Raw genomic sequence first — 26,891 nt, forward strand, 5'->3', positions numbered from 1 at the left:
TCCCTAGTCTGAAGAGCTGTCAGGACATAGTAAATCTTGGAAACAGCTTGGAAATCTCTTCCCTCGGGCAAAGAGGAAGAGATGAGCATTCAGGCTGAAGTTGAGACACCCAAATATAGCCACAGAAAAAGCTTCTGAGGCTTGCGGGGAGCTCTCCTTCCATAGCCTGATAAGCTCCTGGCTGGGGAAGGGTGTCTGCCATGAAAGGCAGCGTCCAATTTCCATGGCAGGAATTGATTTATGATGGATTGTAACGTGGACGGAGCAGAAACTGGAGTTCTAGCACTTGTTTGTAAGAAGACTGCAAGCCCCTAAGGATATATTTGCTGCGAAGATAGGAGAGAAGAAAGCAAATGGCGGTTTTGTGGAATGTGTGTACTGGAAACGAAAGTTAAAGAAATGCTTACTAACAGCTAGTGTCGAATTAGAAAATATATAGGAAGATACTGATTAAATGGAAGAAACGAGAATTTTATGATTTATATTTTTTCTTCTTCTTTGGGATTATAGTGATTTAGAAGAAAAGTTTTTTGAATTTTTCTTTTTTAATTTTTTTTTGGTCCGTTATTAGGTTATATTTTTAAAAAATGGCTTTTAAGCAAATAGTACCAAAAGTCATTAAAAACTTTGAAATTTCTTCAGTTCAGATTCAAAAATTAAAAGAAGAAATCAAAAAGGAATTAAGAAATTCTTTACAGGAGTTTTTGGAGAGTCATTTTTTAGAAATAGATCAAAAATTTGATGAAATAGAGAAAGAGATGTTGGATTTTAAGGAAGTGGTGGAAGAGCAGAAGAGGGAAATGAAAATGGTAAAGGATGCAATTGCGCAAATATTAAGCTCTTGTATTCAGATGGAAGATGATCTTGCAGAAATTAATAAAGCTAATTTAGAGTTGCAAAGGAAAATAGAGGAAATTCAAAAGAATCAAAACAATTGGAACTTAGATAATAAGATGGAAGATATACAGGCAAAGGTAGATAGGGCAGATGAAGAAAGAGTAATATTACAATATAGATTAATGGAATATGCTATAAGGGTGAGGGGTTTGAAGCAAAATAGGAAGGAAAATTTAAAAGATTTTTACGCAAGCCTTTGCTCAGATAAAGGGTGTGGAGCCAGAAGATTTTGAGATTAATGTTGAAAGAATTTATCGTGTTAATTCTTGGTGGGCAAGACAAAATAGAGTACCGAGGGATGTGGTTATTTATTTTACAACTAAAAAAGTTAAGTATGAAATTTTGCAAGCCTTTTATAAAAATAAATTTCAAATATTGGGACAAGATATAAAAATGATGAAGGAAACTCCTCCTAAAATGTTAAGAAAGAGAAGAGAATTTGCTTTTTTAGTGGATGAGTTTAAGAAACATCAGATATATTTTAGATGGGAAGTTCCAATGGGTTTGTCAGTGAATTTTAGAGGCAGAAAGTATTTTCTTAATTCAGTTATGAAAGCGAGACATTTTTATATTAATGTTTTAAAGAGTGGGAATCCTTTGTTGTTAGATGCTAAGTTAATTGGTTTGGAAATGATGGAAAATAGAATGGGAGAGGGGAGGAATGTTTAAGATGTGAATATGATGATTATGGTTAATTTTTGGAATTGATTTGTTTAGGATATAAATTATAGGATTTTTGTTATTTGCTATTTGTATGGTATAAATCTATGGGATGATATTATTTAATTGTGAAGGATGGAAAGTGAAATTTATGAATTTAGATAATGTGGATGTAATGATTTTAATTGTTTACTGTTATATTGTGGATGTAGTTTAAATGATTATTTGTTTTAATTGACACGTTTATAGATAGTAAAAGTTATGAAGTTAAGCTGGAAATATATTTGAGAGATTTTATTCGAAATGATATTTGATTGGGAGTAGTATTGGAAGATTGGATATTAAATGTTATGACAATTGAAGAAATATATAAGTGATAAAAATTTGAATTTGAGAAGCTGGATTGTAATTTAAGAAATGGACTTATGAAATTTGAAGGAATATACAAGTGGGTGAAAAAAATTTGAATTTTAGAAGATGGACTAATTTTTAAAATGGACTGTAAGAAGAACGGACATTAAATGTTATGGCAATTGAAGAAATATATAAGTGATGAAAATTTGAGTTCGAGAAGATGGACTGTAATTTGAGAAATGGATTTATGAAATTTGAAGGAATATACAAGTGGGGAAAAAAACTGAATTTGAGAAGATGGATTAATTTTAAAAATGGACTGTAAGAAGAAGTAATATGTGAAGTTGGTATTGCTTCTTTTCTTTTTTTCTTTTTATTATTCTTTCCTATCTCTATTTTTATTCTGAGGGGATCTAAAGTTTCAAATTTTTAAAGGTGGGAGGTTATGTATATTTTGTATACTTAAGCTTGTGATTGTTGGTCATAATACCCGGTATTTGCTCTGGGAAGTCTGGGGGGGAAGGGGGGGGGAAATGATACATGGATTGATTGTTAATGTACAGTAACTTTTGAAGATATGAAATTAAAATTTAAAATGATATTGGGGATGCTCTACTGCCATTTCAGAAAGAAAAGGAGAGAGGAGTAGAAGGAGGGAAGAAAGTAGGTAGGAAAAAGGGCCGGTTTAGCTCTGCCTGGTAAGGCCTGTTATTAAGAACACAAAGCCTGCAATTACTGCAGGTTCGAGCCCGGCCCAAGGTTGACTCAGCCTTCCATCCTTTATAAGGTAGGTAAAATGAGGACCCAGATTGTTGGGGGGGCAATAAGTTGACTTTGTAAATATATACAAATAGAATGAGACTATTGCCCTATACATTGTAAGCCGCCCTGAGTCTTCGGAGAAGGGCGGGGTATAAATGTAAACAAAAAAAAAAAAAAAAAAAAGTAGAGAAGGAGGAGGGGAATAAGAAGGTTAGATAGGGTGGAAGAAGGGAGGAGTGGAGAAGGAGGAGAGGAAGTAGTAAAGTGAAGGAGATGAAGGATGGGAAAGTAGTAGAGGGTAGAGAGGGAGGTTGTGAAGAAAGGAAGTGGCAATCGGGCAGGCCTGAATTAGTAATAAATAAAAATTAATGATTAATGATGGATAATAGTTTGTACATAAATATGATGTTGGAAAATGGAAATAAAAATTATTTTTTAAAAAAATATTCACATATTTTTATGAATAGGAACTTGATAGGAGTGTTCCCCTTTCATTTCTTTAATCCTAACATTTCCTACCAGGACTGGCTTCATACAAAAGCAATAATTATAAGGGAGCAATAATTTCTCTGTCACTTTCTTAATAGAAGAGCCATTTACCTATCAGGATGATATACTGCCTCAACAAACAATGCTACTTCAACTGCCCTTTTTGAAGTTTACTACATCCCTCAAGGGGCAACCACTCCACTTGTAACTTATTGAATTAACACATCTTGTCCAGTAAATACTCAATTAGCATGGCAAAATAGCATACAGCAAGTATATAGGAGAAGTGCAATGGGTGAAGAATTTAATTTTATTTCTCCTTAGCAGCACAAACTAGTCAGTTTTGCTATTTTAGAGATTAGACAAAGGATAAGAAATTAAATTCTTGGAAAGAAAGACAGGCTTTACATAAAAATAAATGAACTATTAAAAGATAGGTACAGCCAAGTTGCACAAATGTCCATACATGTGGACCCAGAGCCATATGGTTGCAGCCCTAGTATATACCAACACAGCTAGTCTTAATCTGACTTAATAAAGCTAATGTTACTATATTAAGAACATTTTGTTTTTCCTTCATTGACAAAAATTGATCGGTAAAACAGAAAGAATGTTTAAGATTTAAAAAATTCTAATGTCTATCCAAATTGAGAATTTGGGGGTCCTGATTTGAAGGCTTTCTTAAAAATCTGGGAAAATAAAAAGAAACCATATTTTTATTACTGAATTTCAGTTGAGTGCTCTTTTTTTCTGACAGCTCTCCTTATATAGCAAAAATATACAAATTGTGCTCAATGAAGTAAGATCATCTAAGAGGTGAGAATTTCATACAATTGGTAAATTTATCAAACTGAGATGTTTCTTTCTAAGGAAGAAAGAAACTAAGATTTTAAATAATGCAATAAAATGTGCGTGTGACCATTTCTTTCCTGCCAGTTCGGATTTGTCATATATTTTTCACATATATGATATGCAAACAAAAATCACATAAGAATACCTGAAAAAATTGAAGAAAATAAAAAGGTCAATATTTATCTATCTATCTATCTATCTATCTATCTATCTATCTATCTATCTATCTATCTATCTATCTATCTATCTATCTATCAATCTATAGGGCAGTTCCTTTCATGTATAACTGTAAAGTGACTTATAATAATGGAAAGGAAAATAAAAAACATATTAACAAAAAGGAAAAAACAATATGTAGCCAAATAATAACCTTTTTACACAAAAATCATCTTACTTCAGTGTTCAAGCCCAATGTGCAGGAGAACAGCCATGTCTTAAATGTTCTACAAAAATTTGGCAAAATCAGTCTTTCCCAATCTTAAGGGGTATTCTACACTGTGAACAGAAAAGGCATTTTGGATCCCATCAGATTACATTTTTAAGTGAAAAGATTATCTTGTCTGGTAACATAGGGCAGCCAAGTAGATTGCAATTAAAATCATTACAGGTATTAAATGAAGAAGGGAGGAATTATACTTGGTTTCAATATGGGCAAATAAGTGCTAGATGGAAAGAAGATCAAAAAATTGGTATAATGCAAAGGGAGGAAAATTTAATAAAGCAAATTAGAAATCAGACCCAGGAGCATATAAAGAGATTGTATAATGTGTTGCTTGAAATAGATTCGGAAAAGGATTTGGTAAAGGATTGTATGATAAAATGGGCACAGAATATTCAGGAACCAATAATGTTGGAAACATGGGAGAAAATCTGGGTTAGAAATGTTAAGTTTACACAAGCACAGAATTTAAGGGAAAATTTTTATAAGATGTTTTATAGATGGCATTTAGATCCCAAAAAATTATCATGTATGTATCCTAATATCCAAGCGAAATGTTGGAGGTGTGATTGTGATGATGCTACATATTTTCATATTTGGTGGACTTGCAAGAAAATTAAGGTCTTTTGGATAAGAATTTGGTGGATTATTCAAAATGTACTGAAGAAGAAGATAAAGTTCCTGCCACAATTTTTCCTTTTGGGAATTATAATGGATTGTACAGGGATTGAGACTAAATTGATTTTGAACTTAATAACAGCAGCAAGACTGTTGATTGGACAATACTGGAAGAAAGAAGAGATACCTACAATAGAAGAATGGATATTGAAAGTTATTAATTTGGCTGAGATGGCTAAAATCTCAGCGTTTTAAAAGACAATACGCAGGAAAGATATTTAATTGAATGGAAAAATGGATTGATTATCTACAAAATAGATATCAGATTAAGAAATATCAGATTGCCTTTGAATAATTAGAAAGTTATTTTATGTAATGGGGAGGGGGTTGGGAGACGAAAAGCTTTGGATGTGGTTATTTGGATTGGAAGGGAAAATTTTATTCTATGTTTGGTTTATGTATAACTTTACCTTGTGATTGACCCGGGAAGCCGGGGGGTGGGGGAGGGAGGGGGGTGTTTTGTTTTTTTTTGGGAGGGAGGGGGAAAAAAGGGGGGAAAATGTTTTTGTTTTTTTAAAACTCTTTCAATAAAAAAAAAAAAAACATAGGGCAGCCAGAGATAAAGAGCTGTTTGTACAGGTAAAGTAGTGCACATGGTATCACACTGCCATCACGTAATGTTTCACAATATTTTTCCCATTCGCGGACCTGGGCTGGGCGTGGCTGCGCATGATGCATCTGGCCCATAGTCCACCAGTTTGACATCCCTGACCTAATACAATGCCAATAAAGATTTTATAGATTGTATTCAGCATCTTGAATTATATTAAATTACAATAGAAAACTAGGTGTTTAAATACGAAGACCGACGAGCCAAACATGAGGCTACAGGAACTCAAAACAGTTACAATCATCCTGGCAAATCGGGTCATAAAATGTCAGGAATGGCTGAACAACTGAACAGAAACAACGATAAATCATCTCTGTAGTCAGGTTGAGCATCAACATGGACAATTGACCACTGACCAGAGACTACAATCATGGTGAAAGTAAAGGATGCCATATTTCCTATTTTGGTCTTTCGTATAGCAGACTGTAGTACACCAGAGGACACTACTGTGACCAGCGCATAAGCACTGAAAAGATTACCACCAGAAACAAATATGACTGTGAATAATGACAAGCGGAACTACTTGCAAGTAATTTTGTAAATATATTCCAAATCATAATTTTGCTGATGTAGCTAAGCATGTAAAGTAATTGTAAGTATATCTATAGAAAAAGATGACCGGCAGTTTTGTTAGGTGCTCACTTCTTGTAGCTGGTGTGTGGAATGGATAGTCAATTTCTTTAGCTTTCTTTCCCAAGTCTAGAACTTTCAGTATCCCTAATCACAAGTCTTGTTGTCTGAGCTTGCAAATCACAAGTACTATTTGCAACCATATTTATATTTATCATCCTTACTGAAACTGATGTGGTAAACTATGCACAGAACTTTAAAAAATGCCAATAAGCAATTAGTTGACTGATTAATGATTATAAATACATGTCAGAGATACACTCAACGAAATTTATGGCTGTCCAGGAAAGCCAATTAGATGTCATGCTGTTTAAAAAGATACCTAGCCAACAAGCCACAGAATAATGAGCTTCCAAACAAAGAATTAAACAACAAAAATGCATCTATAAAGGACCTCCTATGCCAAACCAAACTTATGAATACATTTCTTAATAGAGCTCTCAATATTTATAATTCTTCAAAAAATTATGAAAATGTCTTCTATTTAAAGATTCATGAATTGAAAAATAATCCAAATATAATTTTATGTAATAATTATACAACTGTATCTTTTCATACTACTGAAGCTTATTGCAGCATTAAATGTTGGGGCCAATTGATTGGTTTGTTAATTTCTGTACATGCCATCTTAAAACATAGGCATTTGCTTAAACTTGTGCTGTAGTGCCTTTTATCTGCCTCAATATTGTCCTGAATTTCAATGTTAGTTTACTTTTGATTTTTTTATTAAACACCTTTTGTTTTTTTGCAGGTACATTATCTCATTTATTTTGAAAAATATAGATTTATTGAAAGAAAAAATAATTAGAGAAATGCAGTCAAATCAATATATATTTTAAAAAAATACATTAAAATATAGTTGAACAAGGATGTATTTAACTCTGGGTCAACTGCTGTTTCCAGATCAGTAAGGTCCTGTCAAAGTCCCCAAAGATCAATTTCAGAAAGAGTTTGAACAATTCTCTTTATAGGTTATTTTGTTTTTGCTTTTGTGGAAAATATAAAACCTCACAATTATAATTTGCAGTCTTTATAGTAGATAGCACCTCCCACATAATGGTTGAATTTTTTTTTTGCTCAGGTGTTCTCTACATGCCCTTATTAACATGCCATTCACAAAGCACATTGTTTTCTAAAGTTTTGTGCAAATGGCCCAGAATAGGACTAATCAATTCATGAAAGAAAAGCAAATGTGATGGATTAATTTGCCCAATTTCTTGACTGGTTCTATGCACAGAAGCCACATGCATCCTAGTTATGTGCATCAAAATGCAGCCAAGTGGGAACAGATGAACACCTTGGAAACCCATCAATTAAATGGCATTTTTAAAGAAATGTCTATCAAAATACACATTCTAGATCTCACAAACTAAGTGAACATTCAAATATGTAAAATGTTTTTCATATATCGTTCAAATGTATAATTTTGTGTTCCTCTCCCATTCTTGTTAGCATTAATCCATAGATATTCCAGCATCCATGTCTTCAAATGAGACAAAATCTATAATCAAGCAATAATTACTAAGTGTAATGTTCAAGCTGTACTATAGCTTACCATACTTGCTTTGTTCACAAACTGTATCCGCTATTTGAAATAATCTATAATCTCATGTGTGTAGACTACTGAATTGCATGTCAAATTCAGATAAAACTCATTTTTATTGTTTTGGCTTCTCTCTCCCCCTTCCTTAACAAAAATCTAATTTACTTGTTGTTCCCTTAGGTACATAGTACACAGTTCATAATTCATTTGATGTAAAATGTCAGTTTAGATTTTTGCACTTCTCTGATATATGGGAAAGAACATGTACATTTCAATTTTCTTCTAGAAGACTGCCAGCAACTCTCGTCCCTCCCCCATGCAATTGAGTTGCTCAGAGTTTTGTGTTAAATTAAACATAGAAACTGTGAGGAATGATATTTACAAGACATACAAAACAAATATATGAATCTGTGAAAAACATAATATTTTTCCTACCAGAAAGTGATCTCTCCCAAAGAGCATATTTGATCCTTGAGTTACTTCTCAATTATAATTTAATACTTCAGAATTGCCAGGGGCTTTCTCCACATCCATATACAAAGAAATATTATCATACATATATAAATAACTACTCATCACAGAGTTCCTTTTTGATATAAACAGTGTTAGAAAAGGAATAAAAAATTAAAGGCATGAGATAAGAAAATGAAAATGAAATACATACCTCCCTAAATACTAACCATCCTTGCTTCTACCAGACCCATGTACCACCTTCAAACTTTTCAATGCTCCCTTTCAAAATATCTAATCAGCCCATTCAACTTTCTTGGGCTTCTTCTTAACCTATTCACTCTATATTCTTTCCGTATGGCCATTATACCCATTTGATACAATTCATTCCTTATTAATTCAGTAACCATATTTTCTTGATCCATCATTTCTTGTTTTCTGTCTCATGATTAAGTGCTTCATTCTCATTCTGTTCATCTTAGTTTTATGTTTCTTGAGGATTTCCAAAATAGCCACCCATCAGAAATTCATAGAAGGAGAAGGAAGAATGGAGAATATGAATCCTTATCAATGTTTGGCAGTAGGTTTGGAAGTTGAGTAATGGTAACTGGACTTGTTGGTTCGAAATGTTTCACTGCTTATCCAAGTTAATTCTTTAGTCAGACTACTTGGATAAGCAGCAAAATGTTTTGAACCAACAAGAAAGGAAGTTCAGTTGCCAAACAACTCTACCTGGATGATGAGAATCTTTATTGAAAAGGTTTGGCAGAGGATGGGGTCTTCCTTCCTTCCTTCCATCCTTCCATCCTTCCATCCTTCCATCCTTTCATCCTTCCATCCTTCCATCCTTCCATCCTTCCATCCTTACTTACTTACTTACTTACTTACTTACTTACTTACTCTTGCTTTCTTGATTTCTTCTCAGTAAGCTCAATGCACTCCTTGGTTTTCTGAAGCCATAGTTCTATCATTTCCCTGTCTGATCTGGACCAATTGTTTAAAAAAGGTTCACTACCTTTTCCAGGCCATGTAATGCAGTTCAGTAGGGGCTGCTTGAAAGATACTGGAAGTCTGAAATCTAGAGAGATTGCATCCACAGTCCCTAACATGTAGGGTAATTCATCTCCCCTCTCTTGTTTAACATCTAAATGAAACCTCTGGGTGAGATGTGAGATCATCCACTTGTTTGAGATTCAATATCATCAATATGCCAATGACATCCAGCTTTATATCTCAATCCCGAGCTTCACAGGTGAAGCTATCAATGTTCTGACCAAGTGTCTGGAACTGTTTAGCTCAAACCTGTCAAGACTGTGGTTGGAGCGCATTATTTATTTATTTATTTATTTATTTATTTATTTATTTATTTATTTATTTATTTATTTATTTATTTATTTATCAAACTTATATACCGCACCATCTCCCGTAGGACTCAGGGCGGTTCACAGGCATATTAAAAACAATATAAAAACAATATAATAAATAAACATTAAAACCCAGTTAAAACTAAATATTATCATAGCCTGATCACTAAAAAAGTAAAAACCAATAAAACTCCCATTAAAATTTAACTAAAACATTTTGTTCTTAGGCTAGTCCCGCACGCTGAAATAATAGAGTCTTCAGTTCACGTCTGAAGGTCCGGAGGTCGGGGAGTTGTCGTAATCCCGGAGGAAGCTCATTCCACAGGGCTGGTGCCGCCACAGAGAAGGCCCTCCCCCTGGGGGTCGCCAACCTACATTGTTTGGTCGACGGCACCCTGAGGAGGCCCACTCTGTGGGAGCGCACAGGTCGTTGGGAGGCAATCGGCGGCAGAAGGTGGTCTCGAAGGTATCCCGGTCCTAAGCCATGGAGCGCTTTAAAGATGGTAACCAAAACCTTGAATTGCACCCAGAAGACTACCAGTAGCCAGTGTAGGCCGCGCAGGATAGGTGTTATATGGGAGCACCGCGGTGCTCCCTCTATCACCCGTGTGGCCGCATTCTGGACTAACTGGAGCCTCCGGGTGCTCTTCAAGGGGAGCCCCATGTAGAGAGCATTGCAATAGTCCAGGCGGGAAGTGACGTGGGCATGAGTGACCGTGCGTAAGGCGTCCCGGTCAAGGAAGGGGTGCAACTGGTGGATCAGGTGGATCTAATAAAAAGCTCCCCTGGCGACGGCTGTCAAATGATCCTCTAAGGACAGGCGATCGTCCAGGAAAACGCCTAAGTTGCGCACTCCCTCCCTGGGGGTCAGTACTTCCTCCCCCACAGTCAGCGATGGTGTAAGCTGACTGTACTGGGACGTCGGCACCCACAGCCACTCTGTCTTGGAAGGGTTGAGTCGGAGCCTGTTCCTCCCCATCCAGACCCGTACGGCCTCAAGACACCGGCCCATCACCTCAACGGCTTCATTGGGGTGGTTCGGGGTGGAAATGTACAGCTGAGTATCATCAGCGTACAGATGATAATCCACCCCGAAACCACGGATAACCTCACCCAGCGGCTTCATATAGATGTTGAACAGGAGAGGCGAGAGAACAGACCCCTGAGGCACCCCACAAGTGAGGCGCCTTGGGGTCGACCTCTGCCCCCCTGCCAACACCGTCTGCGAACGGTCAGAGAGATAGGAGGAGAACCACCGATACACAGTGCCTCCCACTCCCAATCCCCCCAACCGTCGCAGTAGGATACCATGGTCGATGGTATCAAAAGCCGCCGAGAGATCTAATAGAACCAGGACAGAGGAACAACCCCTGTCCCGGGCTCTCCAGAGCTCATCCACCAACGCGACCAAAGCCGTCTCGGTGCTGTAACCGGGTCTGAAACCGGACTGGAACGGGTCCAGATAGACAGTTTCCTCCAGGTGTTGAGGAAGCTGATTTGCCACCATACTCTCAACAACCTTCACTAAGAAGCGAAGGTTGGAGACTGGACGATAGTTCGCTAAAACAGCCGGGTCCAGGGAGGGCTTCTTGAGGAGGGGCCTCACCACCACCTCTTTCAAAGCGGTGGGGAAGACACCCTCCAACAAAGAAGCGTTGGTAACCTCCCGAGTGGCCAGCACCATCCAGGAGGGACACGGGTCCAATAAACATGTGGTGGAGTTCAACCTGCCCAACAACCTGTCCATGTCCTCAGGAGTCACAGGATCGAACTCAGCCCAGATAACATTCTCAAGACCTGTCTCCGCCATCCCACCCATTAAACCCTACCCCAGAGTCTGTGACCCAAGTATTTATATTCTGTATTTTTTGAAAATTCAAGATACTCTCCTCTACTGTTTTCACACAAAAAGTACCCTGAAAAAGAGATTGGAGTGGAAGGTACTGTCCCAAAATCACTGAGTTATGTGGTCAATTGCTGATTTGAACCTCCACCACCATATTATATGGATTCATCAATTTTCCAAAAAAAGTATCAAGGATGAATGGGGTCAATACAAAAGCATTGCTCAATATTATTTGTAATGCATGAATTTATTAAATGGATATCCAATGCAGACTAAAGTGAATGGTGCCCTAGAGCAAGTTGAGAATAATTTCTTTAATTACTTTTACATTGGCTTCTTACAGGAGTATAAATCAATTTTGTAGGTGAATCTTTGCATTTTGAGAGTTCCTGCTGTACATTTTAAACATTTGAAAATGCATAATGCTTTAATTGGCATTTTACAGTAAGTCACAATGGTGAATTTGCATAAAAGAAAGAAAGAAAGAAAGAAAGAAAGAAAGAAAGAAAGAAAGAAAGAAAGAAAGAAAGAAAATAAAAATAATTAATAATACAAATAATTAAAAAACTTCTCTTTAGAAAAAATAAAATCACATCATTGTAGTTACCTCTTTCTTTCCCTTCATCAGAATATCTATCACGTGTCTGTCTATCCATCTATCCATCCATCTCTCTCTCTCTCTCTCTCTCTCTCTCTCTTTCTATCTACCATCTCTCCTTCCATTCACCCACCCACCCACAAAGGGAAACCATTTTACCATTCAAAATGGATATTAATGAGGAATTTTAATGCTTAATTTTCAATGTTTCTTAAATACCCTTTAAAATGATTGGAGATGCATAGCTGATGAAGCATCTGGAGAACTCTTTGTAAAATAAAGAAAAAATAAAAACAGCAATAGCACTTAGACTTATATACCACTTCATAGTGCTTTATAGCACACTCTGAGCAGTTTATAGTGTCCAAATATTGCCTCTAACATTTGAGTCTGCATTTTACCAACCTCAGAATGATGGAAGGCTGGATCAATCTTGAACTGGTCAGGGTCAAACTCCTGGCAAACTGCATTCTAGTCACTGTACCACCATGGCTCAATAGCAGCCACCATGTTCCATGCATGTGCATGTGCAAAACATGCATGGAACATGTGCAAAATATTATCTGCCTGTTCTTTGGATGTCGAAAATGACAGGCCTCCAGTTGCTGATGAAGAATGGTGATGTTGTGGTCTGTCAGCAGCCTATGGAGCTGGCAACGGAGTTGGACAGTGATGAGGCTGAGGTGGGGCCAGGGCCATCGAGAAGTGAAGTGCGGACTCCAGAGCCTCCAGAGACTGATAGTAGTGAGGCAGAGGAACAGGAGGAGCCTGTTCGTAATGCACACATGAGAAGAGCTGCCAAAAGGCAAGAGCAGCTCAAGCAGAGAGGACAACTCTCTGCACTACCTGACTTTGTGGTCTCATTCTAAAAACCCCAAAACTTTAACCTAAGACCTAACTTTAACTTAAACTACTGTTGACCTCACCCCATTCCTAAGAGGTCTGTAAGGGGCGTGCTTAAGATCACCAGCATGCCTACCATCCCTGTCCTAATGTTCCCTTTAATGATATTCATTTTATGTATTCAATTCATGCTTATACTTATATATATTATCTAATGTGTACTTGACAAAATAAATAAATAAAATAAAAGTGTGAATACAGACTGTCTAATCAGTGGCAAGCCCTGTTTTTTATGCTGTCAGTTTCAATTAATGAGCATTCTAGATTTGTGCCAACAGATTGTTACATGTTTTTAGTTATTTAATCCAGATCTGTGTTAATGCCAGAAATAGCATAATCAGAAGATGGTTGGAAATATTGCTAGGCCTTCTCTAATAGCATCACGGTATCATTGCCACCCCTCCCTTGCAATCACCTAAGGCTGGGAGAGAACCGCCCCACTAAGGTTACAACATGACAAGTGGGGGGGTTGTATCTTTCTAGACATAGCAGGAATTGTCTATTGAGGATGTAGCATTTGACATATTTTTAAAAACATTATTACTTTAATATGCAGAAAGAAAGGAGTGGTAAGAAACAGAAAAAAGGAGGGAAGGAAAGACAAAAAATGTACAATACATATTAAGAAAAGCTCTGTTTTTAAGCACAGCAGTAAACAGTTAAAATTAGTTGCATCTACAAAAAACTTTTTGAGAGACAATTATTCTAAGATATTTAACAATACTCAAACATCAACAGCCAACTGAACTTATAGAAGGTAGATGAGAGTAACTCTTGTTAGTCGGAGAATTTTGAAAATTAATCAAGCTATTGGTTAATACTTTTTGAAAAAGCGCATTAATAATCATATTAAGGATATATTGTATCCTCAGCATTTAAAAACATTTTTCATTCATCTCAACCATTTTTATGTGGCTTATATGATGAGCCAATGATTTTATCATCAAACTAAATAAATAAATAAAATAATAGAATAAATAAAAGCACGCTTAGGATTGTAATAGGTAAGGAAAGAATTATATTTTTAATAATCCTGGCTAAAACATTAGAATACCAAAATTATGGGAAAATATTTATTTGCTTGAGAAATTTCCACTGAATCATATCAAAGTCATTTTCAACTCCTAACAACAAGATAGATTGATTTTTTTATCACTGACAATCTATTCCTAACCTATTATTTCAAGTCTCCCTACGGCACACCAATTCTGACTGAGCTCATTCACTCTGGTGCTGGTAATCCTGTTCTTCTCTTTCCTTTCCCAGCATTAGAGCTTTTTCCAGAGAGCTTCCGTAGGATAATTTTGGCTTGGTCACTTTTGCCTCAAGTGAGAACAGAGTGTCACAGGAAATACCATGGGAGATTGAATTCTTTCAATCAATTGGCCACTGTATTGTTTTCCAAATTCATTGGCATAATACTAATTTCATTTTTAAATATATATATATAACTAAAATATTAGCAATCTAATGTTATCTATCAATACTTTAAGTGTTAGGGTTTCCTTTCACAATGTTGATATCAAAATTTAACAAGGAAATCTCAATGACCATTTACATAAACATCAGAATGTTTACAAGTCTGAAAAGTTGGTAACTTCTGGCCATATTAAATAAAGTTGGAAAAACAAGTAAGTAAAATGAGTACTGATCTTATATCAGTCAATATAATGATTATCAGCACTAGGAGTTTTTTTTAAAAAAAATTAGAATTAATGGAACCAATTATTACCTGAATTTAGGTGTAGCTAAATAGCTTGATTTTGTTTAATCTTCAGAGTTCTATTATTATTATTTTTAAAAAACTATAACCTTTGATTTAGGATTATAAAATGAGTAAGAAAAATAAAGATAAGATTGAAATCATATACTTTATCCAAGATCCTTAATAGTTGAAATGATATAATTTTGTTATTGCTATTTCAATTGAGAAGCCAATATTTGTATGAGGCATAAAAGCTCTATACAGTTATAATGTAGGATGTCTTGCATATATATTTGAAAGTTACTTACTTTTATTTTTCAATTTTTTGTTCAGATTTTAATATTTTTTCCATAAAACTTGCACAATAATATGAACCGAAATATATGCTCAAAAATCATACCAACTATAGGATGTTCATAACTAGAACTTTTAAATATAACAGGATGACTTTTTCTTATAATAAACAGTAATATTGAGAAATACTAAGAAGTACTAAGGGCCGGGATAGCTCAGGCAATAGAGAAGCCTGTTATTAGAACACAAAGCCTGCAATTACTGCAGGTTCAAGCCCGGCCCAAGGTTGACTCAGCCTTCCACCCTTTATAAGGTAGGTAAAATGAGGACCCAGATTGTTGGGGGGGCAATAAGTTGACTTTGTAAAAAATATACAAATAGAATGAGACTATTGCCTTATACATTGTAAGCCGCCCTGAGTCTTCGGAGAAGGGCGGGGTATAAATGTAAACAAAAAAAAAATATTGCAGAAAAGACCTAGAATAGAATAACAGAGTTGGAAGGGACCTTGGAGGTCTTCTAGTTCAACCCCTTGCTTAGTCAGGAAACCCTATACCACTTCAGACAAATGGTTATCCAACATCTTAAAACTTCCAGCGTTGGAACATTCACAACTTCTGGAGGCAAGTTGTTCCACTGATTAATTGTTCCAACTGTCAGGAAATTTCTCCTTAGTCCTAAATTGCTTCTCTCCTTGATTAGTTTCCACCCATTGCGTCTTGTCCTACCCTAGATACTCTATTACCTAGATAGATAAATTTCCAGTTGAGATTCTAATATACAATTAAATTATATGGTTAAACTAAGTTACATGGTTAAACAAATAAAAAAGCAAACATTTCTGTTGTTCAGGTTTTAAATTTTTGATTTATTTCCTAAATTAAACTCTGACATGCACAATATAGTCCACAGAATCAGGTTCTACTGGACAAATATTGCTAGAATTAAACATTTGATTAAAATCTATCAGTCATAAAAAGAATAAAAATATAAGAGAAAACTAACGAAGAGAATCATTATCTAATGCTATAAAAAGTTATATGACAGCTACTCTGACTTCCATAGAAATTGTACTAAAAATGCAGTAAAGGAACTCCCTCCTAACTCTTCCACTAAAAATATGGGTGGGTGGGGGTTGGAAAAATGATGGCCGCTTCTTTGCTTCAGATAATCTAATCTCATACTGCTAAACAGTTGGTAGTGTCCAATAGGAGTTGAAAATCATGTCAGCATCAGCATCATCGACAAGGCATGTCAGATCTTAACCACAGAAAAAACTGTATTGGAAGAATGGGGGGAAATACCAGTTTAAAATGTTTATTTGAAGTGGCATTGGCTTTAGTCTGGGGATATCCCAAGGGCAATATCACAAAGACATTTCATGTAAAACTGAATCAGGATGTGCCTGAACTGTGTTTTATGAAGATGATATCTTGCTGGGCATCCCAGCAGGTTTTCTTCCTGGGATTGGCCCCTGGTCTTCCATTTGTAAGCCAAAGCTGGTTGAGAATAGGACTTCTATGAGTAGCTTGGTACGATTTGAAGACAGATGTCTCAAGATACTATTTTTGCTGTTTTGGAATCACATTACACATATTTATAAGAGGCTCCTTTATTGTCTTTGTCTCAGAAGTAAGAAAAAGGTAAAGATTTCCCCAGGGATTTTATCCCTCTAGCAGTGCTCATCTCTATTCCTTAAGCCAAAGAGCCGGCGTTGTCCAGAAATGTAGTCATATGGCCAGCACAACATCACGCTGCAGCAGTGTGTATGGTGAAAAGTGGAACACTGTTATCTTCCCGCATGCTTATAGGGGGTACTATTCCTTTACTTCATTTGCATGCTTTCAAACTGCTAGGTTGGCAGGAACTGGGACAAGTAATAGTAACTCACTTTGTCTCGTGGCACCCGAGACAGGTCTTGCAGGTCTCAAATGGCCAAGCTGTAGACCTCTAACGATCTAAGATTCAGCGTCTTAAGTACTGAGCCACCACATTCCCTTGTCTCCGAAGAGCAGCAGCTAAAACAGTTTTTTACAGAGCACTGACATTTCAAATGTTATTATTTACAGGTTAGTGTAAATTGCTGTTTTTGAAATGCTAATTGCTACATATTTGAGTTTATTTTAAATGTATTTGAATACTAGGAACACTGCAGCTGAGCATCGATTAATATGTTGCTTTCATATGTTTTAACAATTCCTACTGAAACATTTTAGGACAAGATTAATGGGATGAATTTATTCATTGGGGGAGGTGGAAGGAGACAGAAAAAAAATCTTTCTCTGCTGTATAAAAATTGTCACTAATCATTTTAAACTATGCCCTTTTATGCTTCTTTGGTTTCTTTTAGCTTTCTATACAGTTCTTTGATGTAACAAAGACAGTTCCAGACAAGATTTCAGTTCATCTGAAAAAAAAAAAAAGTCTTGAGGCAAAATGCAGTGTATTTAAAATTTATATACTTTTTAAATGCCTTTGTTCTGAACTTGAACATCATGCAAAACTTCTCAGGTTTCTTTTACCTATCAACTCTAGGATCATTCCCTTTCTTGGTTTCAACTTATGAATGCAGTGCTGAGTGGTCATTCTTTTGTTTACCTACATCAGTGATGGCAAACCTTTTAGAGACCGAGTGACCAAACTGCAACCCAAAACCCACTTATTTATTGCAAAGTGCCAACATGGCAAATTAACCTGAATAATGAAGTTTTACTAACTAAAATAATGATAAACAAGGAAGAGTTCAGCTAAATGTTCTAAGAAAAATGTCATTTTATGCCTTTCATTTTTTTTCTGCTTTTGAAATATTATGTTTAGTGACAATAAAAAAGAAAAACTTTTGTAATATCATTTCTCTTTCCTTCCCTCTCTCTTTCTGCCTCTCTTTCTCTCTTTCTCTCTCTCCTTCCCTCTCTCTCTCTTTCTCTTCTTCTCTCTTTCTCTCTCTTCCCCTGCCTCCCTCTCTCTCTCCCCCTGCGGGAGAAACGTGATGGAGCTGGGCTGGGGCGTGCCCATAGAGAGCGCTCTGAGTGCCACCTCTGGATAGATTCGCTACCACTGACCTACATGAACACTCATGTCTGACTTTCCTGATCAGTTGCTATTCATGCAGCTTTCACTGATAAAATAACTAAAATAGCCAATTAGATTAAAGCAAATTAAGGGATAGTTGATGTCACAAAATATGCACTAGTTCCTGTTAAGATAGAAAACTTTATCCTCTTAGCAACTTTACCTCTATTGCTGTTAAATTTCATTTGTCATTTTCATCCCATTTCTTTAGCCTCTCAGAATTATTCTGAGTTGTATTTTTTCTTCTGCAGAATTGTCTATCTTACACAATTGTGGATAACCTGCATAACTCTATAGCAATTCTGTTCTTCTATTTATCCAAGTCACTAATAAAAATGGTAAAAAAGAGGAGGGCCCAATACTTCTTTTTTATGTCACAATTATTATTTTTTTGCTTCCAATGATATCTTTTGCTACAGGCAGTCATAGGTTAATGATGGCAATTGGGACAACTTTCACCATTAATCAATGTGATCGTAAAGTGCAATGTCATGTATCTATTTTGCTTAGCAATGTAATTCTGGCAGTCCCAGTTACCATTGTTAAGGGAGGATTGTGTGCTTCATTGATTTTGTTTGTGGGAAGTCTGTAGAAAATGTCACAAAATTGGTCACTAGCCACAGTCATCCCTGTCTTCAAAAAAGGACACCCCAGCCTAGTTGAAAACTACAGACCAATCTCTCTATGCTGCGTCATCTGCAAACTAATGGAATCTATCATCAGCCAATCCATTACCCTCCACCTAGAAACAAACAACCTACTCTCTAATAAACAATCGGTTTCAGAAAAAAATTATCATGTAACATACTTCTTCACTGCAAAAACATATGGACTACAAATCTTGATCAGGGCAAAGTAATAGATGCAATCTACATAGACTTCTGTAAAGCTTTTGACTCAGTAGTACATGATAAACTTGTCCTAAAACTAAAATCCTACGGCATTTCAGGACCCCACCACAATTGGATAACAGCTTTCTTGTTAAACAGACAACAAGTGGTCAAAATTGGCAATGCTCTATCAAATCCTGTTCCTGTCAAAAGTGGCGTTCCCCAAGGCAGCGTTCTTGGACCAACACTCTTCATATTATACATTAATGATCTCTGCGACCATATTACAAGTAATTGTGTTCTCTTTGCTGACGATGTCAAACTATTTAACACCACCAACAATACAACTACCCTTCAAAAAGACCTTGACTTTGGATCTGAATGGTCTAAAACTTGACAATTCCAAATCTCAACCAGCAAATGCTCAGTCCTACATATTGGAAAAAAGAACTCAAACACTTAAGTACAAGCTTGATGGACATTATCTTACAGATGACCCCCACGCTGTTAAAGACCTTGGAGTTTCCATATCAAATGATCTAAGTGCCAAAGCCCACTGCAACTACATCGCAAAAAAGGCTTTAAGAGTTGTAAACCTAATCTTGCGTAGCTTCTTCTCCAAAAACACTACACTACTAACCAGAGCATATAAAACATTTGCTAGACCAATTCTTGAATACAGCTCAACTGTTTGGAACCCATACCACATTTCTGACATCAATACAATTGAATGTGTCCAGAAATATTTTACAAGAAGAGTTCTCCACTCCTCTGAATACAACAAAATACCTTATGCCACCAGATTTGAAATCCTGGGTTTAGAAAATTTAGAACTCCGCCGCCTTCGACATGACCTGAGTTTAACTCATAAAATCACCTATTACAATGTCCTTCCTGTCAAAGACTACTTCAGCTTCAATTGCAACAATACACGAGCGCACAATAGATTTAAGCTTAATGTTAACCGCTCCAATCTTGATTGCAGAAAATATGACTTCAGTAACAGAGTTGTTAATGCCTGGAATAAACTACCTGACTCTGTGGTCTCTTCCCAAAATCCCCAAAGCTTCAACCAAAAACTGTCAACTATTGACCTCACCCCATTTCTAAGAGGTCTGTAAGGGGCGTGCATAAGAGTACAAGCGTGCCTACCATTCCTGTCCTATTGTTTCCTTTCGTTATATCAAATTAATGTAGTTATTACATACTTATACTCATATATATGCTTTTATATTGTATAATTATATCATGCTTATGCTTATATATACTGTGTGATAAAATAAATAAAAAAATAAAATAAAATAAAAATAAATCACAATCGCATGACTTTGGCTTGTTGTAACTTTGTGATCTCAAGCCAGGCACCAAGCTCCTGGATCACAATCATGAAACTGAAGAGACCATATGATGGTCAGGACTCCAAGACCAGTTGGAAGCATATTCATTTAGTGCTGTTGCAACTCTGAATAGTCAACAAATGATGTAAACCAAGCACTAACTGTAATGGTATATTAACATTAATTCAGAGATGGGTTTCAGCAGGTTCTTACCAGTTTTGGAGAACTGGTAGCAGAAATTTTGAGTAGTTCGGAGAACTCGTAGTAAAATTCTGACTGGCCACACCCGCATCTATTCTCTGCCTCCCAAGTCCCAGCTGATTGGGAGGAAATGGGGATTTTGCAGTAACCTTCCCCTGGAGTGGGGAGGGAATGGAGATTTTACAGTATCCTTCCCCTACCATTCCCACCAAGCCACGCCAACAAGCTATGCCACACTCACCAAGCCACACCCACAGAACCAGTAGTAAAAAAATTGAAACCCACCACTGCATTAATTATATAATGTCAGTAATTACCTGTCCATTCTTAATATCTTTTTGGAAAATAACCTTTGTTTTAAATAGAATAAAAAAAGAATAAAAGGATTATAATAAGACTAAAAAGCAATAAAATAACTAGACAGTACTGTTGATGTTACCTTCTAAAAGACAGAATTGAATATATAAAGATATGCTGCATTACTACATAAATTTTAACTAAAAATACAAATATTAAACATATTTAACCTTTATCAAGTGGAGTGTTTCAAAGTGCAGTTTTAAAAAATGAACAATAGTTCTGCCCTTTAATCATAAAAGGCATGATATCATCCCAGCCATTTTATTTTATTCTTCTTTCCCCTATCCTCTCCAATAAGTAGAAATTGTTTCCAAAGGTTGCTTTAACAACCTCCTCCTCCTCCTCCTCCTCCTCCTCCTCCTCCTCCTCCTCCCTTCTTCCTTCTTTGCCATATTTTGTCACGAATAATTTGTATGCCTGGGATGGTGGAGTTGGTCTCAATAGATTACTGCAAGTTTACAATTTTGGATAGGATTTATGTGAATTGTCTCATGCAGGCTGTTAAATTAAGGGTTAAAGTAAAAAAATCTTAAGAAAAAAAATTGATAGAAATACTGAAGGCCCTTCACTGAGTTTTTTATTCTATATTGCAGTTACAAACAAGGGTGTTACCTATAGCTGGTGATACACAAGACCATCTAAAAGATGGGTGGATGACTGAACAGGATATATCAAATTAGTAGAGAAACTCCAGCATTAGTGAATGTTTACTGTCTAGGGTACCAAATATCAAATTTTGCTAGAATTATACCTTAATAATGTTGGGGAATGGGGAGAGAAATAGCTAAAAGATAGACAGGTAAGCAATATTTCTCTTTCAGGAGAATTAAGACAAGCAAACAAAATAATCAAAAGTTGGCTCAATTAATGTTGGCAAGCTATTCTAATAAATTCCTCTTAAAACATTTATAATAAAGAGCTATAGTTTACTATTTAATTTAAAATGTGTATTTAGGTCTTGGATGCTAATACAGTCAAAATATTATAATAAAACATAATAACAAAGTAAATACAGATTATAGAATGTCTTATATATCTGGGCTTTTTTCATATTTGCTGGTTCATTTATTATTCATTTCAGTTCAAATCACAGTCCACTGGACAATGGGATGGAAGATCTTTAATAACTTTCAATGCTAATTTAATTCTACTTAAATACACATAGTCTACTGAATGCCACATGCTTTTCAGCATGATTTTATGTGTAAATCAAGATAATATGCTTTCAGGTCATTAAGTAAAAGGAAGCATGAACTAAAACCTATTTAATCAATGAGGTATTGCTTTTAAAGTAGCACAAGGTCATAAAAAAGATCATTTCAAAGCAATACATTTCCTAACTGTAATCAACAACAAATGATGAAAGAAACTATATTATATGATAATTCTCAGAATAAACTGGCATAACCATATGATTACATTACCTTGGATACTCTACCTTTTCCTTATTTTTTGGCTCATGAAATTAAAATATATTCTTCTCCACTACTGTACACCGATAACAAACATCAGACAGCTTTCTTGATACAAATAAACCGTTGAAAACAGTACAAACTGAACCTGGTGATTACATAATGCTTTTTTTTCTTTTGTGCACAATATATCACATATATCTATCACAATCCTATTTATTAAAATAGTACTACTGTCTCAAGAATAGCAGCTCTAATAAAGTATATTTAAGGATAAAAGAATGAATGCGGATTCATCTAATAAAGTCATGTATGGAATCACATTTGAAGTTGATTTTCTTTACTACATGTTCTGAATTACTGTACAATAAAATAACATCCAATAAAACAGCATCCAATTTTTTATTGGCCAAGTGTGATTGGACACACAAGGAATTTGTCTTGGTGCATATGGCTCTCAGTGTACATAAAAGAAAAGATACGTTCATCAAGAATCACAAGGTGCAACACTTAATGATAGTCATAGGGTACAAATAAGCAATCAGAAAACAATATCAGTATAAATCATAAGGATACAAGCAACAAGGTAACAATCATACAGTCATAAGTGGAAGGAGATTAGTGGTGGGAACAATTTTAGAGAATTTTATTTTAGGGAATACTGCGTTATATTGGAAATAAGAAGCACATTTCCATGATATATTATTCTATGCTAATCTCTTAGAGTTAGCTGTGAAAATTTATTATAAGCATCAACACAACTGCTGATGAAAGTATAGTTCTGTTTCTCTTTGTTCTACCTCTAGGCTGTTTAGCGTCCTCTAGAGGCAAGTGATAGCACAGGTCTAGTTTGTGTACTTTTGAATAGCAGTCATAAATGGTCATTAAGAAAGGGCATACACAATGAAACTGTTTTATTCTATACTTACCAGCAGCAGGCAGGGCAATTTCTACAGGATCACTGATTACATAACCTTGGCTATTAGAAGCATTCACTTCCACTGTGTAGTTTGAAAATGGAATTAATCCTCCAATGGACACCCAGGTATTTGATTCTTTGCTGGTATATAAAATTTGTGTACAATTTAAAATACTGTAATTGCCATTAGCTGAAAGAGAAAGAAGGAAACTGTGAGATCTTCAACTGTTACAACTTAAATATTTCTGAAGATAATAGGTTTAGTCCAGTAAAGCCAGCATACTGTTAGTTGAAAAATTACATGATTATTGTTTGGATTCGAATAGGTTTGAATCCCTAGTGCTGCCGTGTAACGGGGTGAGCTCTCGTTACTTGTCCCAGCTTCTGCCAACCCAGCAGTTTCGAAAGCACCTAAAAATGCAAGTAGAAAAAATAGGGACTACCATGGTGGGAAGGTAACAGCGTTCCGTGCGCCTTTGGCATTGAGTCATGCCGGCCACATGACCACGGAGACATCTTCGGACAGCGCTGGCTCTTCGACTTTGAAACGGAGATGAGCACCGCCCCCTAGAGTCGGCAACGACTAGCACATATGTGCGAGGGGAACCTTTACCTTTACCTTTATTGTTTGGTGTTTTAGTCACTAAAATTCAATATCAATACTGTTGACAAGCTTAAGGTGGAAGGAGACCAGGATTCCCTAACTATGCATCTGTAATTTTGAGAATGTGGTGTTGATGGTTTCACAAAATAGCTGTCATGGAAGAGAGGGATCACCAGTTAGTCTCCTTCACACACACACACACACACACACACACACACACACACACACACACACACACACTCCTACTGAATTATCCCTTTATCTTCCTGCTATGCTATTTACTTTTGACATTTTCTTTCCAAGCAGTTAATGGAAGCCACCCACATTTCTTTAATTTTTAAGCAAACAATACATCCCATTTGGCATTTTGGAAATAAAAGATGCTGTAGGATTGTAATAGATCAGCAGCATAATCCTTTGCTTTTTCTTCTTTTTTGAACAAATACTCAGACACAAGTAACATTACCCTGACACCTTGATCAGGAATAATACATTGACTTAGAAACTGCAAGAAATAAATATTAGATGGATCAGAGTCTAATTATTTATGTTCTTCCATTACTGACTAAATTAAAGGGAATGTCTTCCAGAATTGCTAAGGCATTCAAATACCTACTTCACTAACAAATCAAAATAAGTCAGCAAATGGGTTATCCCAATTTTTCCTTTCATCCCACCAAATTAAATTATTGATATCCTTGTCATGATTACTATCCTTGTTTAATGAGTTTTTTTTTAGTTATTAGATGAACTAAGATAGCTGTACATTGCTTTTCTCGAACCTCCTTCATTGCTTTTCTTGAACCTCCTCCATTTCTCATGTACACGTAAAAAACTTTTTAAAAATTCCATGTTAAAGTGTTGAAGAATTCAAACTAGGTTCCATTTATGACATGGTAAAAACTCTGAACCCTCTGTTTCTGTTGCTGGTGGCTTTCAGGGCTCATACCCTGAGACATTTAAGGGAAGACAAATGGGCAAGAGCATGTAAAAATAGGGAAATTATTAGAATTGGGGGGAGACTGCTACCAAAGGATGTCCAAAGGATTAACGCCCAAATTCTGGTTGATTTACAGACAAATCAACTGAAAAGACAAAAAGCTTCTCTGTTAAGGGTGGGGATGGGGGTGGCAGTCTTGTTTTCAGAATTTTAATGTATTTCTTTCCTGTTTTGTATTTTATAATTTTTCTATTTCTATCTGCGAAACTTGTGCAGCTACTTTTTTTTTTTGACAGTAGAACCAACATTCTAGAGATAGGGCAGGAGTCTCTCCTGTTAGAGACTGCTAGATTGGGAGGGTTTTATCCCTAGCTCCTCAATATCCCATAAATTCATTTATTTATTTTTGATTGTAAGCCTCCCAAAAGTATCCTGTGGTATGATGAATGGTTAATAAATGTATGATGGATGGTCAATAAATAAATAAAATAATAAAATCACTGTATTTTTCCAACTATCTATTATTAGTCTTAGAACAAATTGCTTAATCTACTATTAAGTACCTACGCCTAACTTTTGTTGAAGTGCAGTGAATGCATTTTCCATGTCACTTTGGGATATATCTCTGCATGATGTACAGACATGTCTCTTTGCACATGGATGTGAAGTAAAATATGAAAATATGCTAAGGCATCTAAAACTATTACTTTAGATGCAAGTGCTGATATCTAGCAAGTAATCATAGGCAAAACAGTTTCATCCATTTCTTTCTTTAAAATAAGTTTTATTTTCCTCTACATGTTCCATCTATAAAACCCATTTCCAGCTACATAACAAATATTAGTATTTATATTTCCAAATGCTACTGAGAAAAAAAAGCTTCAAGCTAAGCAACACTTTTTTCTGTTGCCTGGATAACAACATTAATACACAGTAATTATATAATTAGTTGTAACATTAAGTTCTAGTTATAGCAGCATGATTACTTGGCAATTATGAGAAGTATATAATTACTCAATAATTATGAGAAGTATGTAATTACATAACCGTTTCATTCAGCTGCCCCCCCCTTCAATGAACTTGCATATTTATAACGAGTTTGGTGATGCAGAAGTTCAAATTGCTCACTAAGTCAAATTTAAACAAAGGAGATGGTGGCAGAGCTCCCAACAAGAATTATAGGCAGAACAAAGGTTTCTCATCCAAACAGCTTACAGTCCTGGCAACTAAAGTATTAGGGAAATTTCTTTCTCCCTTTAAAAATTCAAGTTCTCAAATTACTCATGCTGGAAGTGACACAGTATGCCATTTTGCTACTTTTCACTGCATAAACCTGACTTTCAGTGGGCTGGAAAATGCAGCCACATTGGTTCAGCCTGAAAGAAAGTGTGATATTGATAAGCATTTCATATAAGTGAATGGTGCATTCATCTTTCTATTTTTTCATATATCTCCTCTTCTACCTGACCCACAAACCTAAATTCTACGATTTGGCATCAGGATCATGCCCTTGCCTATAAGGGCAATAATTTAAGATGCTGATAAATTTCAAGCGTTCTTGTTATCTTCCTCCATAATGCTTTATACCAAGACAATATAGAGTTTGTTTTATCCTTTCCTCCCTGGTCATACATTTTAATCAACAGAATAAATAGATTATCTACTCCATTCAACAAAGACACTTTGAACTAGTCAGTTAGCCAGTGACATGTTTAGGGACCTGACTAATAGGGAAATGACATAATAATATTTATATTGCTAATTTTACTCATGCAAGCACTTTAATTTTATAGAATAAAAGATTTTCATTCTTACAGGCTGTTCGCAGTGGTAATCTCTTGAATGAAGTAGGATGGTGTTTAGTATCTGCCCAGCTCCATCTTTACAAAGGAGTTCTGAACATTAAAAAGGAAGAAATGGCTTACCGCTTTAGCTAAAAATGTTCTGACAAAATTAGAAAGAGGCATAGAAGCATGATGAGGATTTTTTTTTTAAAAAAGGAGAGCTGTCCATGGTTTCTGTGCCAAAAGTTGAGCCAGTTACTCTGTCACAAATGTTAAGCATGAAAAATTTAGTAGTGAACAGTGTTGATTTTCCTTGATCTTTGTCACTTTTTCTTAATTACAGAATCATTTTAACCCA

The 26,891-nt window shown here is 35.7% G+C and overlaps 1 protein-coding gene across 1 annotated transcript in view; it reads right to left on the minus strand.

Annotated features, from left to right (window-relative positions):
- The window catches only part of USH2A (usherin), a 587,033-nt gene that overhangs the window by 212,521 nt on the left and 347,621 nt on the right, over window positions 1-26,891 (minus strand). Inside the window, exon 37 of the mRNA XM_058169610.1 lies at window positions 23,216-23,395. Within this exon, the coding sequence (XP_058025593.1) occupies window positions 23,216-23,395 (180 nt within the window). The remainder of the gene's footprint in view (window positions 1-23,215; window positions 23,396-26,891) is intronic.

This window comes from Ahaetulla prasina, chromosome 1, assembly GCF_028640845.1.
Source record: "Ahaetulla prasina isolate Xishuangbanna chromosome 1, ASM2864084v1, whole genome shotgun sequence".
Classification (NCBI taxonomy): domain Eukaryota; kingdom Metazoa; phylum Chordata; class Lepidosauria; order Squamata; family Colubridae; genus Ahaetulla; species Ahaetulla prasina.